At 36.2% G+C, this 19,658-nt stretch overlaps 1 protein-coding gene across 1 annotated transcript in view; it reads right to left on the bottom strand.

Moving 5' to 3' along the window:
- Positions 1 to 19,658, bottom strand: part of CORIN (corin, serine peptidase) — a 164,352-nt gene that overhangs the window by 33,834 nt on the left and 110,860 nt on the right. Inside the window, exons 11-13 of the mRNA XM_008574712.1 lie at positions 18,288 to 18,401; positions 15,782 to 15,892; positions 14,548 to 14,677 (exon numbers count right to left, since the gene is read on the bottom strand). Coding sequence (XP_008572934.1) covers positions 14,548 to 14,677; positions 15,782 to 15,892; positions 18,288 to 18,401 — 355 coding nt within the window. The remainder of the gene's footprint in view (positions 1 to 14,547; positions 14,678 to 15,781; positions 15,893 to 18,287; positions 18,402 to 19,658) is intronic.

The raw sequence follows: 19,658 nt of genomic DNA, 5'->3' as shown, positions 1-19,658 counted from the left end.
TAAAAAGACATTTCCTCCTTCTAGAAGATGTAGCACTTTTTCAGGAAAATTATTATTCTCTCTTATCCCAGAATAGCATGTTCCAGGAAACACACCCACACATTGGACTGTATGATTTTTCTCGTCACCTAGGCAGTCATTTAACCACCAGCCTCTTGGAAATGGGTAGGAAATTAATTCCCTGTGCACAAGCTATATGTCTTCCAGAGAAGCTATGAAGCTACTTCGTGAAGGAAAACAGAACTTCATGGGTTTGCTTCAGATGATTTCTACTTATAATGTGCCAAGTATTAACTTATTACTACAAGTGACTATTCAAAAAGTGATTGTGATTGGATTGTGATTCTACCTGATGAATTATCTCTACTCTCCACCTCCTCACTGCTTTCTACTTAAAAATCCTATAAGATCATAAGGTGGTATTAAGACTTGTCACAAACATAAAGGTAAAGCAGCACTAAAAGCCACTTATGTTTAAGAAGCTAGTTGGCCACATCAGTCAGGTCATGTTTATTGGATAACTGGACGCCTTAAGAATTTACTCTTAGTACACAAGAGGCCTCTTGTCCTTGCTTGAATTTGCATCCTGGCTTTCTATTTTCCAGCTCTGTGACCTGGCAAAATTCCTTGACATCTCTATGCCTCAGTTTCCTCATCTGTAAAGTAGAAATAACAGTACTATTTATCTTACAGGATTATAATGTACAGAAATTGAGTTAGTACATTTCAAGTAATTAGAACAGCCTAGCATATAATAAAGGCTAGCCATTATTATTTTGTTCTGGGAAATAAGGAATTTTTTTGAAAAACAATACAAATGGTATGTGGCATTGTAGAATTAAGATGAAATTTGTATAATACCCACTTTTAAGTACTATAGAAAGTTCAAGAGATAAAAGATCAAAAAGATGAGAAAGCCTTCATAGAAGCCATGGGGCTTGAGTAAGGTCCTGAAAGATTTGGATAGGGAGTAGAGAAAACGATGCATATATGGATACAGAAACCGAGGCAGGAAGGAACGTGCCCACAGAACACAGAGAGGAGACAAATCAGCCCTGAAACAAAAGGGTCATCTACAGGGAATGAAGTCGAAGAAAGATGAACTTGTTTATGGTGGGCCCAGCAGTTGGAAAAATAGTCCAAACTCATTTGGTCAAAAAAATGGAATGAGAGATGACTTTTGACCTAAAATAATTTATTGAACGTGATGTTTGTACTATGGCAGGTAGGGTTCTATTAGAAATTAAGCCATGGAATAGTGAGTACATTCAGGGAAATGGAGGGTGCACCAAACTTCTCCTAACCCTGCTGCCGCGCTACAACCCCCAGCCACTGCCCACATTTCTTTGTTCCCTTTTTTGCCCTCAAAAAAGTTCTATACATACTATCTTTAATTTCTCTCTTCCTACTATTTCTTAAGCTCATGTTAATGACCTGCACATTGCTGAATCCAATAGTCAGTTTACAGTCCTCATTTTACCTGACCTGTCAGCAGCATTCGATACACCTGACCATTGCCTCTTCATGAATACACTTTCGTCACTTTCTAGGATATCACGTACTCTTACCTCACTGGTTGTTCTCTCCCATCCCCTTCGGCTGGACACTTCTTTTCTCCTATCCTCTTAATATTGGAGCTCAGCCCTGTCTTCTTACCCTCTCCATCCACACTCACTCCCTAGTCTGTATCACCCAGTCCCACAAATCTATACACCATCTGTATTTAGGTGACTCTCAAATATATGTCTCCAGCCCAGACTTCCCTAATAAACTCCAGACTTGAGCCTTATACATGTCTCCATCTGAATGTCTAATAGACATCCCAAACTTAATATGTTCAAAACAGAACTGATCTCTCTTCCCAAACTTGCTCCATCCCAAGCCCTTCCCATCTCAACTGACAGAAATCCCATCTTTCCAGATGGCCAAGCCAAAAACCTTTAAGTCATTCTTGACTCTTCTCTTTGTCTCAACCCCCAGCAAACACCCAGTCTGTCAGGAACTCCTGTTTTTAAATACACTCAGCATAAAACCATCTATCACCATGTCCTCTGCTGCCGTACTGATCTGAGCTACCAAAATCCCCCCCTTGAACTACTCCAGCGGCATCCTAACTAGTCTTCCTGCTTCTTCTCTTGCCTTCCTACAGCCTGTTCTCAACACAACCACCAGAGCGAGCCCTTTCAGTAAGATAATGGCACTCATCGGCTCAAAACCTTTCAAGATTTCGCCCAAACTAAAAACCAAAGTTCTTAAAATGGTCCACAAGGCCTTCCATGATCTGCAACCCCCACCCCATCATCCTCCAACATCGTCTCCCCCCATCTCCCCCATCTCTCATTCTATTCTAGTCTCAATGGCTTCCTTGCTCTTGTAAACACTGCAGATTCCCACCTAAGAGTTTTTGCTACAACTTCTCCCTCTGAATTGAATGGCTTTCTCCACATCTACTTGTCAGACTCTCTCATCTTCTTCAGGTCTTTGCTAAACTGTCACTTTTCCAGTGAGGTTTACCTGATCACCCTATTTAATGCTAAAATCCACCCAGCCCTAAACTTCCGGACCCCTTACTATGCTTAACTTTCCTTTTTTTTTTTCTTTTTTCATAGCTCTTACCACTTCCTTAAATTCTATATTATTTACTTATTTATTATGGTTTCATAATGCAGATGGTAGAACATGAGCTATTCAACATAGGGAGCATTGTCTGTCTGTTCACTATTGTGTCCCAAGCATCTAGAACAATGCCTAGCAATAGTAGGCACTCAGTAAATATGCACTGAATGAATAAATGGGAGAAAAGAAAGATAATAAACATTTTGAAAGAAGTAACAGTGCTTAGTAACTGACTAGATAATAAATAATGGAAATAAATATCAGCAAAAAATATGATTACAAAAGCAAAGGACTTGAATAGACATTTCTCCAAAAAAAGACATACAAGTGGCCAATAAGTACATAGAAAGATGCTGAGCACCATTAGCAATTAGGGAAATGCAAATTAATATCACAATAAGATACCACTTCATACCCACTAGGATGCCTATAATCACAAAATAGATAATAACAATGTTAATGAAGATATAGAGCAATTGGAACTTTCACACATTACAGGTGGGTATATAAGATGGTACAGCCACTTTGGAAAACAATTTGGCAGTTCTTCAAAAAAACTAAATAAAAAGTTACCATTTGCCCCAGTAATTCTAGTCCTAGGTACATATCCAAGAGAATTGAAAACATATGTTCACACAAAAACTTGTACATGAATATTCATAGCAGCATTATTCATAATAGCCAAAAGGTAAAAGAAATCCAAATGCTTATCAAGTGATAAGTGAATAAACAAAATGTAGTTATATCCATACAATGGAATATTATTCAACCATAAACAAAAAATAAAATACTGATACATGCTACAATATGGATAAACCTTGAAAACATTATGCTAACTGAAAGAAGGCAGACACAAAAGGCACATATTTTATGATTCTATTTAGGTGAAATGTGCACAAACCACAGAGACAGAAAGTAGATTAGTGGTTGTCAAGGGCTGGGGAAGAAAGAAATGAGAAATAACTGCTAATTGGCATGGGGTTTCTTTCTGGAGTGATGAAAATATTTTGAAATTACACAGTAGTGATAATTTCATAACTGTGATATACTAAAAACAAGTGAATTGTACACTTGCAAGGGGTGAATTTTATGGTATAAGAATGACACCTCAACTTTTAAAACATGACAACATGGTTTTAAGCTTCTTCTCTATGGTTTCCATAAACAGGACCAGCAGATTGGGCTAGATTTACTACTATAGAGGACTAGATCTTCCTATGAGCATCATGGAAAGTCATTTAAGAAGGAAGCCATCCTGGAAGAAATTCTTCTTACATGACTAAAGAAATCCAAAGTTAGAAACTTTTTCCTGGGAGTAAACTTAAGAAGGAGATTAGAATATAAATCCTTATATCAGAGACTATTAGGGACTATGGTAATATAATGATGTCTTTGTGGTTTTGCCAAGATACAGAAACACTCTTTGAAAACATGTTTCTTCTATTGACAAATTTTAAAAGATTAGGGCATAAAATCAAATTACAACTAACTCCATAAAAGAATTTTTGCCAAAATAGTAGAGCCCAGGCACACTGTTTCCAGATGATTTAACTTTACATAGCACTAGAGCTTGTGGAGCCATGAGACATGGAGAGTCACATTTCCTTGGACTAACTTCCTCAAATACCAGATGTCTCAACTGAGCATTTGGCAAGTATTAGAGGGCAGTCTAAATTCTGATGTCTACTGTTGATTAAATAAATGTCCATATGTTTTTGATACTGGACATGCACATAGCAAAGGCAATATACTGTCATGAGAATTTAGGGGTTTGATTTATACCTTTGTTTAATCAGAAAGCCATCATACTTCCAACCTGGGGTGAACTCCTGAGATACCTATAGATGAGGGTTAAAAAAAATCAGATTCAACCAAGAACTCTGAATCTTCTTATTTGGACAAGGAGTTAGTTGAGAGTCTATCATGTGTGCTGTAAAATGTGGAACGTATAATTTGGGTCTGAAAAACTCTAAGTGTGGGTGTTTTTAATCAAGTGCCTCTACTATGAAGGCATGACAGTAAAATCCCTGCAAAACATGTAATTTGGTGTAGAACTGAATTTTTGATAAACTAGCTCCAAAATGTACCCCTTCAAGTAGATGAATGACCCACTTGGAGTTAGTAAGTTGGTCTGGACATGACACCACATGCTGTTCTCTATAAAATGTTACTGAATGAACAAATAAATGAAAAAATGATTTAATGAATTAATACTATCAAGATAAGATTAGAGCTCAACATTGTCTTTCATACTTTTAACACAAATGCCATGTTCTGTGCTATATGTCTGAACCATTCTCAGATGATTACAAATCTGGGTTGTTTTTCTAATTTTATGTTCTTGGTTGTTTATTCACATGTCTTCTCCACTTCATAATAAACTCTGATGACGTTATTCACTTTTGGATCCTCCACACAATGCCTCAGACAGTACATAGGCAGATACTCAAAAAACAAAAAGGGAATACTAGATAGAATTAATTGGGGATTGCTTTTTAAACTTCAAGTTTGGAGAGCAGAATATGTCTGGAGTATCAAGACAGGCCAGTGTGTAATGGACACTTCACTCCAGAAGCTAAAGAAGGACAGCCATTCCCTCTCCCCTCCCTCAGGCAGCTGGAGTATAGATGGTCATGGTCAAACAGGTCCTCCTATCAACGAGTTTGAATCTGAAGGAAACAATTTAAAGGGACAGGGTTACTAAGAGTTTATTTGAGGCACAGTGGCAGAATTTGAATCTGCAGCACAGAAGCTGGTCTCCAGAGTGAGTGATAAAAGAGCAATTTCCTAAGCAGCCCAATCCCACAGCAGGAATTTGGCCTCATCTTGCCCATGATCTTCAGTCCTGACCCTGACTGATTCTCCAGATTCCTGTCAATTTATGAACCACTCAAATGACAAAAAACTGAAGAGTAAACTTGAAGGTAATCGAAAACAAAAGACAAAAAACTAGTACTCATTTTCTTGGAGGACTTATTACTTAAACATTTATCCACTAACTTAGTCAAATAATGACTACGGTTTTCAAACAACACTTCTATCTCAGATGTGCCTAGCCCTTCTGTGAAATAAACTTATTTAAAATAAAATTATCTGCATGTGTATTTAAATTTTAAATATCTAAAATATTGAAGTTTCATTTTTCCAGCAAATGGAGTAAAGATTTTTTTAAAAATCCAATATGCACAATATATACAAAGGTGGAAACAACCCAAATGTCTGAACAGATAAACAAAATGTGGTATACCCATTCAATGAAATATTATTCAGCCATGAACAGAAATAAAGTACAATGTGGATGTTTGAAAACATTATGCTAAATGAAAAAAGTCAGACAAAAAGATTACATGTTGTATATTTCCATTTATATTGAAATATATAGAATAGGCAAATCCAAGGAGACAGAAAGCAGATTAGTGATTCCCTGGGCCTAGGGTAGGGAGAAATAAGGAGTGACTGCCTAATGGGTACATAGTTTTCTTTTGGGGTGACAAAAATATTCCAGAACTAGATAGTGGTGATGGTTGCACAACATTATACAATAAACTAAATTCCACTCATTTGTATGCTTTAAAATAGCTAAAATGGTAAATTTTGCTATGTGCAATTTTAAAAATCCAATATGCAAAAATATTAAAAGAAATATAAAGTAGAATATTTAAAAGAAGATCCCTCCTATTTGCAGTAGAACAGTTACATTCAAGGTGGCTTAACAAACAAACTCTTCTGATTTTAAAATTATTTTAGATCCCTGGAGCCCTGCCATCATCCCATTACAAAACAGAAGGCCACAATGCTGCAATCCCTGATAAATCCTGTGGTACAGCTGTGATCCTAGCATCTGAGGCCATGAAGCACTGTACATTCTAGGGAGCAGGCAGTCCAGCACAGCAAGAGGCCACCCAAGTACAGCACGGAGGAGGCCCTCAGCTGGCATACATGCTCCCAGGGCCCTAGAATTGCCCATCTGCACCCACTGCCACAGGTAACCCCACCCCCTCCAGTGGCAGAGCTGCCACATGCTCACATACACACCCTGGGACCCAACAATTGGCCTGTCTAGTGCATGCTGCAGCTGGCAATGTTGTCCCACAACCAGCAGAGCCATTGTGCTAGACACAGCACCTCCCCATGGCCTGAGTACTGGCCCACCTGGCAACCCTCACCCTCAGGGTTGCAAAGCCACACCACTGCCTCCACAAACACCTATAGTTGAGACCTCTGAGGCACTTGCAAACCCTGCTAATGTTGGTTATAGCTAAAAAAAAAAAAAAAAAAAAAAAACACATCTTTAGGAAAATGTCTTTCCCTATGAAAGCTACTCCATAAAATCAGAAGTGACCATTCCACCAGATGCACAGATATCAACTAAGGGACTCACATATATGAAAAAAAAATGAGAATAGAAGGCAACATGACACCTCCAAAGAAGTACAATAATTCTCCATTAATAGACCCCAAAGAAAAGGAAACCTATGAAATGCCCAAAAAGAAATTTAAAGTAATGATTCTAAGGAGACTCAGCAAGATACAAAAGAATACAGATAGACAATTCAACACAATCAACAACACAATTCATGATCAGAATGAGAAGTTCAATAACAATATAGATAACATAAAAAAAAGAATCAAACATAAATTTTAGAGCTGAAGAATTCAATAAATAAAATAAAATAAACCACAATGGAGAGCTTCGGCAACAGACTAGATCAAGCAGAAGAAAGAGTTTCTAAGCTTAAAGAGAGGTCTTTTAGTATATATAGTCAGACATAAAAAAGAAAAGAGAAAGTACAAAAAAGAATGAAGAAAGCCTACTGGACTTATAAGATACTGTTAAGTAACCAAATATTTGCATTATGTAAGTTTCAAAAGGAGAAGAGATAGTAAAGTTATCAAAAGCTTATTTAATGAAAAAATAAATGAAAATTTCCCAAATCTTGGGAGAAATATGGATATCCAGATTAAGGAAGCTCAAAGATCCCCTAATAAATACAACCCAAAAAGACCTCACCAAGGCACTTTATAGTCAAACTATCAAAAGTCAAAGATAAAGAGAGAATTCTAAAAATAGCAAGAGAAAAGCATTAAGTTACATGTAAGGGAAATCTCATTACACTAATACCAGATTCTTTAGCAGAAACCTTACAGGCCAGGAGAGAATGGGATGATATATTCAAAGTGTTTTTTAAAAATGCTAGCCAACAGTACCATATTTATCAAAGCTATCCTTCAGAAATAAAGTCTTTCCCAGACAAGCAAAAACTGAGGGAATTCATCACCAGTAGACTGCCCTTAAAAGAAACATTTAAGCAAGTCCTACATTTGGAAGCGAAAGGACAATAAGAACTACCATGAAAACATATGAAAATATAAAACTCAAAAAATATAAAAATTAAAAATAGGAAATGCAAAACTCACTGGTAAAACAGATAAACAAAAAAGATAAAGAAATCAAAACTTGCCACTACAAAAAAAATCAAACTTCAAAGATAAACAAAAAGAGAAGAAGAATAGAATGATGGATATATAAAACAGTCAGACACAATTAACAAAACGACAGAAGTAATTCCTCACCTATCAATAATATCCTTGAATGTAAATAATCAAATCTCTCAATTAAAAAATATAGAACAGCTGAATAAATTAAAAGAAAAAACCCAAGACCCAACTATATTATGCCTACAATAAACTCACTTCACCTGTAAAGACACACATAGGCTGAAAGTAGAGTGAGGAAAAATGATATTACACACAATGGAAACCAAAAACAAGCAAGAGTAGCTATCTTTATATCAGACAAAATAGATGTTAAGTCAAAAAGTGCAAAAAGCTACAAAGGTCATTATATAATGATAAAGAAATCAATTCAGCAAGAGGATATAACAATTATATGCACCCAACACCAGAGCACTTAGATACATTAAGCAATATTATTAACATCTAAAGGGAAAGATAGACTCCAAGTAATACTTGGGAACTTCAACACCCCAATCTCAGCATTGGACAGATCACCTAGACAGAAAATCAACAAAGAAACATTGGATTTAAACTGTAATATAGACCACATGGACCTCACAGACATTTACAAAACATTTTATCCAACAGCTACAGAATATATATTTTCCTCATTAGCACATGGGAGATTCTCCAGAATAGACTATATGTTAGGCCACAAAACAAATCTCAACAAATTATTAAAAACTGAAATCACGTCAAGTATCTTTTCTAATAAAAATGGAATAAAACCAGAAATCAATAACAAGAGGAATTCTGGAAACTACAAATACATGGAAATGAAACAACATGTTACCAAACAACCAATGGGTTAATAAAGAAATTGAAAAATGAACTAAAATATATTTTGAAGCAAATAAAAATAGAAACACAACATACAAAAAACTATGGGATACAGAAAAAAGCATTAATAAGAGGGAAGTTTACAGCAATAAACTTCTACATCAAAAAAGTTAAAAGATTTCAAACAACCTTAGGGAACTAGAAAAGCAAGAACACATCAAACCCAAGATTAAGAAATAAAGATCAGAGCAGATGTAAACAAAATAGAGACTAGAAAAACAATACAAAATAGTAATAAAACAAAAAGTTGTTTTTTTGAAAAGATAAACAAAATTGACAAACCATTAGCTAGACTAAGAAAAAAAGAAAGACAACTTGAATAAATAAAATCAGAGATAAAAAAGGAAACATTACAACTGATAACTCAGATACACAAAAGATCATTAGAGACTACCATGAACAACTATATGCCAACAAACTGGAAAATCTAGGGAAAAATGGATAAATTTATGGATACATACAACCTACCAAAATTGGTAGAAGAAATAGAAAACCTGAAAAGACCAATAATGAGTAAGAATATTGAAGCAGTAATAAAAGGTCTCCCAACAAAGAAAATCTCAGGACCAAATGGCTTCACTGATGAATGCTACCAAACATGTAAAGAGCTAACACCAATTCTTCTCAAACTTTTCCAAAAACTTGAAAGGGAAGGATTCTTTCCAATTTATTCTATGAGGCCAGCATTACCCTGCTTCCAACATCAGCCAAGGACACACCATAAAAAGAAAACTGTAGGCCAATCTTTGGTAAACATAAATGCAAAAATCCTCAACAAAATACTAGAAAATCAAACCCAACAGAACAACAAAAAGATTATATACCATAATCAAGTGTAATTTAGTCCAGAGATGCAAGAAGGATTCAACATACACAAATCAATAAGCATGATACAACACATCAACAGAATAAAGGACAAAAACCATATGATCAACTCCGTAGATGAAGAAAAAGAACTGGACAAAATTCAACCTCCCTTCACATAAAAACTCTCAAAAACTTAAGTATTGAAGAAATACACTTCAACATAGTAAAGTCCATGTATGACAAACCCATAGTTAAAATCATACCAAATGGGGAAAAATTAAAAGCTTTTCCTCTAAAACTGAAACAAGATAAGGATGCGCACTCTCACCACTCTTATTCAGCATAGTATTGGAAGTTGTAAATAGAGCAACTAGGCAGTAGAAAGAAATAAAGGGCATCCGAACTGGGAAGAAGAAAATTAAATTGTTCTGTTTGCAGACAACATCATCTTATATACAGAAAAACTGAAAGAAACCCCCCAAAAAACTCTTAGAAATGATAAACAAATTCAGTAAAGTTGAAGGATAAAAAAAATCAACACACAAAGATCAGTAGCATTTCTATACAATAATAAACTATCTGAAAAGGAAATCAAGAAAGCAATGGAACAGAACAGCTCATTTACAATAGCTACAAGAAATAAAATAAAATACCTAGGAATAAATTTGATCAAGGTGATGAAAGATCCCTACAACGAAATCTGCAAAATACTGAAGAAAGAACCTGAAGAGGACACAAAAAAGTGGAAAGATATACCATGTTTATGGATTTGAAGAATTAATATTGTTAAAATGACCATACTACCCAAAGCAATCTACAGTTTGTTTGTTTGTTTGTTTGTTTGTTTGTTTGTTTTGCATACTACCCAATGCAATCCCTATCAGAATACCAATGGCATTCTTCACAGAAATAGAAAAAAAAATCCTAAAATTCACATAAAACCATAAAAGAGCCCAAATGGCTAAAGCAATCCTGAGCAAAAAGAATGAAGCTAGAGGCATCACACTACCTGACTTCAAAATATACTGCAAGACTATAGTAACCAAAACAGCATGGTACTGGCATAAAAACAGACACACAGACCACTGAAACAGAATAGAGAACCCAGAAATAAATCCATGTATTTACAACCAACTGATTTTATACAAAGGCACCAAGAATATACATTGTTGAAAGGGTAGTCTCCTCAATAAATGGTGCTGGGAAAACTGAATATCCATAAGCAGAGTAATAAAACTAGACTCCTATTCCTCACTATTTACAAAAATCAACTCAAAATGGATTAAAGACTTAATCTAAGACCCAAACCTGTGAAGCTACCTGAAGAAAACTTGGGGGAAATGCTTTACAACATTGTTCTTGGAAAAGATTCTATGAATAAGACCTCAAAAGCACAGGCAACAAAAGCAAAAATAGTCAATTGGGATTATATCAAACATAAAAGCTTCTACATAATAAAGGATACAATTGACAGAGTGAAGAGACAACCTGCAGAATGGGATTAATATCCAGAATATACAAAGAATTCAAACTACTCAACCACAAATAATAATAATAATAATTCACTTAAAAATGGGCAAATAATCTGAATAGACATTTCTCAAAAGAAAACATGTAAATGGCCAACAATTATATGAAAAAATGCTCAACATCAGTAACCATGTGGGAAATGCAAATCAAAACCAAAATGAGATATTATCTCATCCCAGTTACAACAGCTATTATCAAAAAGACAGAAAATAAATTCTGGCGAGGATGCAAAGGACTGGATTCCCACTGTTGGTGGGAATGCAATTAATACAGCCATAATGGAAAACAGTATGGAGGTTCCTCAGAAAACTAGAAATAGTCCTATCATGTGATTCAGCAATCCCATCACTGACTATATTTCTAAAGTAAAGGAAATCAGTATGTTGAAGAGATGTCTGCACTCCCAAGTTTATTGCAACACCATTCACAATAGCCAAATATGGAATCAACCCAAGTGTCCATCAACAGAGGAACGGATAAAAAAAAAATGTGGCATATATACACAATGGAATACTACTCAGCCATAAAAAAGAATGAAATTTTGTCATTTGCTGCAACAAGGGTGAGCCTGGAGGACATTATGTTAAGTGAAATAAGACAGGCACAGAAAGATAAATACCACATGTTCTTGTGCATATGTGGAAGCTAAATAAGTCGAGCTCATAGAAGCAGAGAGTAGAATTGTGATTACTAGAGGATAGCAAGGGTATGAGGGAAGGAAGAATAGGGAAAGGCTGATTAATGGATACAAAATGACAGCTAGATAGGACAAGTAAGTTCCAGTGTTCTATAGCAATGTAGAGTGACTATAGTTAACTATATAGTTTATTTTATATATTTTCAAATAGCTAGAAGAGAAGGTACTGAATGTTCCCAACACAAATAAATGATAAATATTTGAGGTGATGAATGTATGTGCTAATTACCCTGATTTGGTCATTACATGTTGTATAAAGGTATTGAAATATCACACTGCATGCCATAAGTATGCACAACTATTTGTGTCAATTAAGAAAATTAAAAAATGAAAACAGATTGATAGGAGATATTAGTGGCAGAAAGAGACAATAATGCAGCAGACTATTCTGACAGCAACAGGACTGAAAGAAACAAATAAATGTTTCAAAATATTGCCTTAAAAAATTGTTGTAGTTCCAACTTTCCCACAGAACTCTCAATAGGATTGTCTATCATTGTGTAATCAAGTTTTCACATTAAGAAATAACTTTAAATCTTGGTGAGAGGAAAGATGATAACAATAGACCTTGGCACATATAATGTTTTTACTCTTGCAAAGTTTAAAGTTCTTTTTATTATAAATTAGCATCGGTTACTCAATTTTCCAAAGATGTGGGTCGTTACATGGGAGAAATGGGCTGAAGTTGTTGGGAGTTACGTTACTCTTCAAACTGAGATAACAAAAATGTGCTGCTTGTTGCTATCCCATAATTGAAAGGCTCATTATTATAAAATTGTTTCAAGTTTGTTCAGCTGATCCAGGGAAATGCCATTTACCCAATTTTTTATTCTAGAATTTTTAAACTCTTTTACATTTTATTTCTCTCATTTCTACATTTCCCTCAAATTTTATATACATATATATGAAAGCAAATATATATATATGTATACACACTCACATAAATAGTCTAAGACCCTTAAAATTATTGCTTTTCATCCCTGATGAAACTGAAAAAGAAAACCTCACAAAATAGTGAGTACCTAACTTTCAAAGAATCTATTTTAGTGTGTTTGTATCAAAGCTAGAGTCTTCTAGAAAATATTTGCAAACTATACATCTAACGAGAGAATAATATCCAGAATATACAAGGAACTAAAACAACTTAACAGTAAAAAAAACAAGTAACCTGATTTAAAAATAGGCAAAGAAGCTACATAGGCATTTCTCAAAGAAAGATATACAAATGGCCAACAGACATATGAAGAAATGCTCAGCATTACTAATCATCAGGGAAATGAAAATTAAAACCACATTGAGATATCATCTCACCCCAGTTAGACTGGCTATTATCAAAAAGACTGAAAATAACAAATGCTGGCAAGGATGCAGAGAAAGAGGAACCCTCCTACCCTGTTGATGAGACTCTAAATTAGTGCACCTGGTATGGAAATCAGTATGGAGGCTCCTCAAACAACTACAGGTAGAACTGCCATATGAGCCAGCAATCCCGCTGCTGGGTATGTACCCAAAGGAATGGAAATTTTATGTTGAAGGGATACCTGGCACTCCCATGTTTATCATAGCTCTATTTACAATAGCCAAGATATGGAACCAACCTAAATGTCCATCAGTGGATGACTAGATAAGAAAAATATGGTATATATACACAATGGAATACTATTCAGCCATAAAAAGAATGAAATTCTTCCATTTGCAGTGACATAGATGTGATTAAAGAAATTATGTTAAGTGAAATAAGCCAGGCACAGAAAAAGAAATATTTCATGTCTTCACTAATAAGTGGGAGCTAAAAAAATCAATAAACAAAGGAAGAAACAAAGAAACAACAACCACAATAAAATATTGAATTTTCAGAAGGAGAGAACAGAACTATGGTTATTAGAGGTGGGAAAGAGGGAGTGGGTGGGAGTTAGAGAAAAACTGGGTAAGGACAACAAATAATAATTACATTTTGTAATGATGAACATGCTAATAATTCTGATTTGGTCATCACATATGGTACACAAACACTGACAGTCAACTCCGTACCCCACAAATATGTACAATTAATTATTTTTTTAAAAAGAAGCAAAAATGATGAACTATTTCTTGATTTACATTTCCTGCATTACTTAGAATAAATAGAAATACCAGCAACTTCAAATACCATTTCTCAACTTATTAAAAAATGTGTGTTGCTTAAAAAGAAATTTGCAATACTTCTTGGGGGAAAATTGCATGATTTTTCCATTCGGGTTCCACAGAGGAAATCATCTTAATGCTTTTATAAATAATGAAAGCATTCCATTTCAGAAATACTTAAAATACAATTACTTCATTTATTTTTAGAGGCTTCATCAAAGTAGGTTTTCAGCCCACGTTCTTCAGAGCAGGTGCCTGTAATTAAATGTGGTCCTCTCACCTGATTCATTTCCCGAGCTTTGGAGGGCTCTTTGTTTGAGAGTACTAACTCACTATACATCATCAGGAAGATATTACTGCCAAGTTCCACGAAGCCTTCTGAGAAATTCATCAGTGCTACAAACTACTGACCTTACCCTAAACCCATCTGCTTGCAGGCCAGCTGACTCAACATCTCCTGCCAGCCATCAGCACACACATGGTGTTCTGTGGCAGATCTGTGAACAGTCAGTAATGAAGAGGAGTTCGCATTTTTAGAGAGGGTCACTAGGGAAAAAAAAGGGAAGAAACCTAATTAAAAACATTTTTTCCTATGAAACCAAATGATAAGTTACATGCTTTTGCTTCATTTGCATACACTTATTTTTATTTATTTGAGTTAAGAATCATTTGGTGAGTAGCTACCCTGTGCAAATCACTGCTCTCAGTGCGGCGGAGGACTAAAAAAAATGAATTAGAAATGTTGTCTGCCTGCCAAGAACTGTAGACTCTAGTGAAAGAGACAGGCAGTTCTTAACTTTTCTTTATGAGTCAGAAGGTAGCCAGAGACAGGGCCCACTCCCATGAGTTTACCCAGGGATTTGCATAATTATAAGGAGCTAGTCATAAATCCATTCATATCATTTCCTTTCAAGAAAGCTCATGAGAATGCAAGTGTGTGAGTGATGCTAATTTAGGATTAATTTTGTATATGTGCTAACTGCTGTCTTATAAAAGAGCCTCCTCTGTACTCAATCAGCCTCAGATCATTTACGAAACACTGTGTAATTGATCATGACACACATGAAATCGTGATTTGCCCTGAGGATGTAAAGAACTGAAATTAGAGGCAGGTGAATGGAAGGAGTGACGAGTGGGGAATGAGGGAATTAATCAAACTCAGGATTACAATCTGAAACATTCGAGATACTGGCGGGAGATGCCTTTAAGTCCTGCCCATATAAGGAACTAGATAGTTTTCTAACTATGCCATTGGGATCCGAAGCAAGAGTACAGGGAAGACAGAGGGGCTGCTCAATATCCTGTTCCAGGAGAGGTAGACAATACAAGAATGACAGGATATTGGTAACTGTTGAAACTGGGTGATGATAAAGTTTAAAATTCTATTCTAGCAGTTAACGTGGTTACAAAAATTTAAACTCATATGTTTTTACATGTAATATAGATGTTTTACATAGAGAAATGACTTGGAGGGAAATTTTCTGTGAGTTGGAAATAACATACATGAATCACCACTGTCAGTTTTTATAACAGTAAAACAAAATAGATGAAGGTGGTTAGTAAAATCCGTGAAATAATTTAGTATTCATTTAGCTTAAATGGCTGACAGGCACGAGAGTGTACAACAGATGGCAGGAACAAGAAGCTTACCACAGTCCCATTCATCCGAACTGTCTGAGCAGTCTGCTTCACCATCGCACCACAGATCTCGTGACACACACGCATGGTTTGCACATTCCAGCTCATCATCTTGGCAAAATGCTGGCACAGGGAACAAGAAGCAAGAAGACTGAAATGTCTTGGAAATCAATGTGATTACCACTAACATGCACACTCTTATTTGCCAGCAGGAGCATGGAAAGAAGAAAATATGTGGTAGCTGAGGCCTCCAAACAGGTGTAACAACAGAATTTCTAAAATGTCATTTAATAGACATCAATCCATACAAAGAACATTTAAACAGAATTCCTATCTCTAAGTGACTAGATTCTCCAGTTCTAACAATCACTTTTTTGGGGGGGGGGCAGCTGGCCAGTATGGGGATCTGAACCCTTGACCTTGGTGTCATCTACACTGTGCTATGACCAACTTTCTAACCGGCCAGCCCCAGTTCCAACAATCAGATCGAAAAAATGGTATCCATAGCAGCAGAAATACCAAGGATTAGAGAACAGGGTTTAAATTTGCATGAGCAGAGCAAAAGAAATGAACAGACTGAAGCCACCATAGGAAGAAAAGAAGCTCTGTCCACGTAGATGGATAACATTTATTTCTTTTTTAAATCTCCACTATTAAATGATTCCCTGAGTCATGCATAATTTTCTCTTGAGTGTTTTAAAATTATAGTGAATCTCCTTGATTGCCTACTTGGCATCCATTTCGTTTCTTTCTCTTTTTTAGGGAAACCTGATTTGCTCAGGTCCCCAAACTTGTCATCCCCAGCTCCAGAGGAAAATACTGATTAGTTTAACCTGGGCATGGCATTTTTCTGACTACAATTATTTTTTTTCTGAGTACAATTATTAGTCCAGGAGTAAGCACATGATCCAAGATCCAGGCCTAGGCCTATGGTTTTGCAGATCATGCTTTGCAACATATTTTCTTCTGGATTGCTGGCCAGGCCATGTGCCCTCGCCTAGGGCTGGGGCAGCCTGGAGGAAACAGCATCCTTTTCTAATTGGTTCTCCCTGAGTAGTGCTTCTATTTTGCAGTTCAGCCATTTGTAAGAAGTGTCTTTTATTTCTTTTTTTAAAAAATAATTTATTCTTTAATGGACACATTGATTGTACATATTTATGGGGTACAGAGTTATATATATATTTTTTTTTTTTTTCCTTTTTGTCTTTTTTACTGACCGGTAACAAGATCGCAACCCTCGGTGTTGCGCCCACACCGCACTCAGCCAGTGAGCGGGAACCAGTCTCCACATGGGATCCGAACCCTCGGCGGGAGTGCCGCCGCACTCCCAAGCAGCGCACTCTCCAGTGCGCCACCGGGCCGGCCCCAGAGTTATATTTTAATACATGTATATCATGTATAATGATCAAATCAGGGTAGTTAGTATATTCATCATCAAAAAAATTATCATTTCTTTGTGATGAGAGCATTTGATCTCCTCTCTTCTAGCCATTTGGAGGTGTATTTTCTAATCTATCCCAAAGTTAACCAATCTGAATGAAACCCTTAGAGACATTTCAGAGATGGTGGCAAGGTTCTCTCTCCTTCCCACTAGATATGGTCAAGTAAGCTTGGTGCCTCAGGTGCTCTTCGTGTTCATCTTTTGACCATGGGCCATGGTGGGTGCCTGAGGTCAAGCTGAACTAAAAGAATCACAGACAAGGTGCTGAACTACCCCACACAGCCTCAAGAATCCACCCTACACTTGACTTTTTATATGATAATAGACGACATATGTTTTATATATGTATATTTAGTGAAAGATAATAAATGCCTTCATTGTATGATCAAGTTGGGCTTTTTGTTGCTTGCAGGTAAAACATCTTAAGACAAAATTTTTTCTTGGTTCTAAGAATAATGGCCATTCATTTAGAAAACGTAGAAAAAATTGAAAAACACAAAAATTTAATAATCCCACCCCCCAGAGATTATAATTATAAACTTTTAATTATGACATTCTGATTTTTTTCTATATGTAGGTATATGTACTTTCAAAACTTAGGACAATAGTGCCCATAATACTGTATATTTTGTTTTATTCAACTAATGATATATAATAAACCCAGGAGAAATTATTCTTCTCAAATTTGGTTTTAATGTTTGCATATTATTTCATTTTATGGTTGTATTTTATGTCCCCTGTTTTTGGATATTTGGGGTGCTTTAATTTTTCCATGCTGTACATGCTATAAATAACACTAGAACAATATCATGGTGTACAAGAGGTCTTTAAAAAGTTCATGTTAAGATTCATATTATCTTTTAATTCTATTTTTCCACGAACTTTTTGAAGTACCCTCATATATATTTACATAAGTGTCTTCTTGGCATGTATCTTCAAAAGTGCAGTTTTGGTCAAACGATCTGAACGTACTAAAAGCTTTTGTTACATATTTTCAAATTTCTAACTTGCATTCAAAATGAGAGGTTATTGGTGTTTAAAATTAAAATGTTGTCTTAAATTCATGTAAGCACTTACAGCAATTTTTTTCATCCATGTTATCAGGACAATCTGGAAACCCATCACAGATCACTGTCTGCTTCAAACATTGTTTATTGGATGGACATTCCCAAAGATCTCTCTCTTTACAACCTGAAGAAAGAAATTTGATCAAGCAATGTAGAAAAATTATAGCATAAAGGCATGATTTTCTTTTTTTTTTAAGAGTTTTGATTCCTTTATACCATGGATAATGTAATTTTGAAAGTAGAAATACCCAATAATCTCCATACTGCAATATAAATAGTACAGCTCTCCTAATAGATCAAAAGACATATGGGAAATGGAGGGGGGAAAAGAAAAAGCAACTATACATTAATGTTCATCTTTAGCTGTTCCTTTTGCTTTCTGAGTCAATTTGCCAACACATAAGACATCTATAAAAGGATGAGTTATGCTTCTAAGCAAATAAGCCAAGACAGTGATCTAAATGCATATTATCTTAAAATGTAATTTCATTCAACAGATTGAGGGGCCATCTGTATGTTTAGCAAATATGCTCAATATCTACAAAATTAGTTTAACGGCCAGGTGCAAAAGCCATTACCTTCCGATAGTCAGAAATCTAAGGTTGGAAACTTTATCAGTTAATATGAGAAATGAACATAATTTGCACAACATCAGAACTATATGCCCCTAACTTGAACTGTAATTTGCCTATGAAGTGTTTATGATGGACTTAACACCATTTGATTGAAATGCAGTGCATTTCATACATCTAAAGCGTGCCAAGAGCCCAATGTGTTGCAGTCACTCCAATCAGATCCATGGCCCTTGCCAGACTGTGAGGTGCATGAGGGAAGAGACCACATGGCACCTTTCACACTCCTACCTAGAACAGAGGTTACATGTGGCAGGCCCTCAACACGTGTGTATTTTAAATGGAACTTCATTTCATGTAAAAACAATAATTCCAAGATGGCGACGGGTCTGGAGCGGCCGTGCCAGGAGTCAGCGCGATCCTGTGAGCCGTGCGCTGTGATACCAGAGTATTGATTGCATTTCCAAGAGCAACAAAAGGCGAATAATTCTTTCAACAACGATCCTACATCGACAAACAAGCGGCAGCAGGTTCGAGGCTTTGGGGCCGACACAGAGGAGGACTCCTAAGAGCGCCCAAGCTCGGCTGCGGGAACGAGCGATCAGCCCAGTCATCAAAGACCAGGAAAGCCAGCAAAGGACGCCACAGAGGCGGAGTGAAGCGCGGCAGACCGCCCCAGATCCGCGACCTCTGTAAGTCACCCCCAGCCCAGCCCCACTTGCGGGGCGAAGCCCGACTACTCCCCGCCTGCCTAGCCCCCACCCACCACACCAGGCTAGGCGCCCACATCAAAGCTGCCTCCATTTTCT

This window comes from Galeopterus variegatus, unplaced genomic scaffold (genome assembly GCF_000696425.1).
Source record: "Galeopterus variegatus unplaced genomic scaffold, G_variegatus-3.0.2 Scaffold1090, whole genome shotgun sequence".
Taxonomy (NCBI): domain Eukaryota; kingdom Metazoa; phylum Chordata; class Mammalia; order Dermoptera; family Cynocephalidae; genus Galeopterus; species Galeopterus variegatus.
This window is presented reverse-complemented; position numbering and strand designations above follow the sequence as displayed.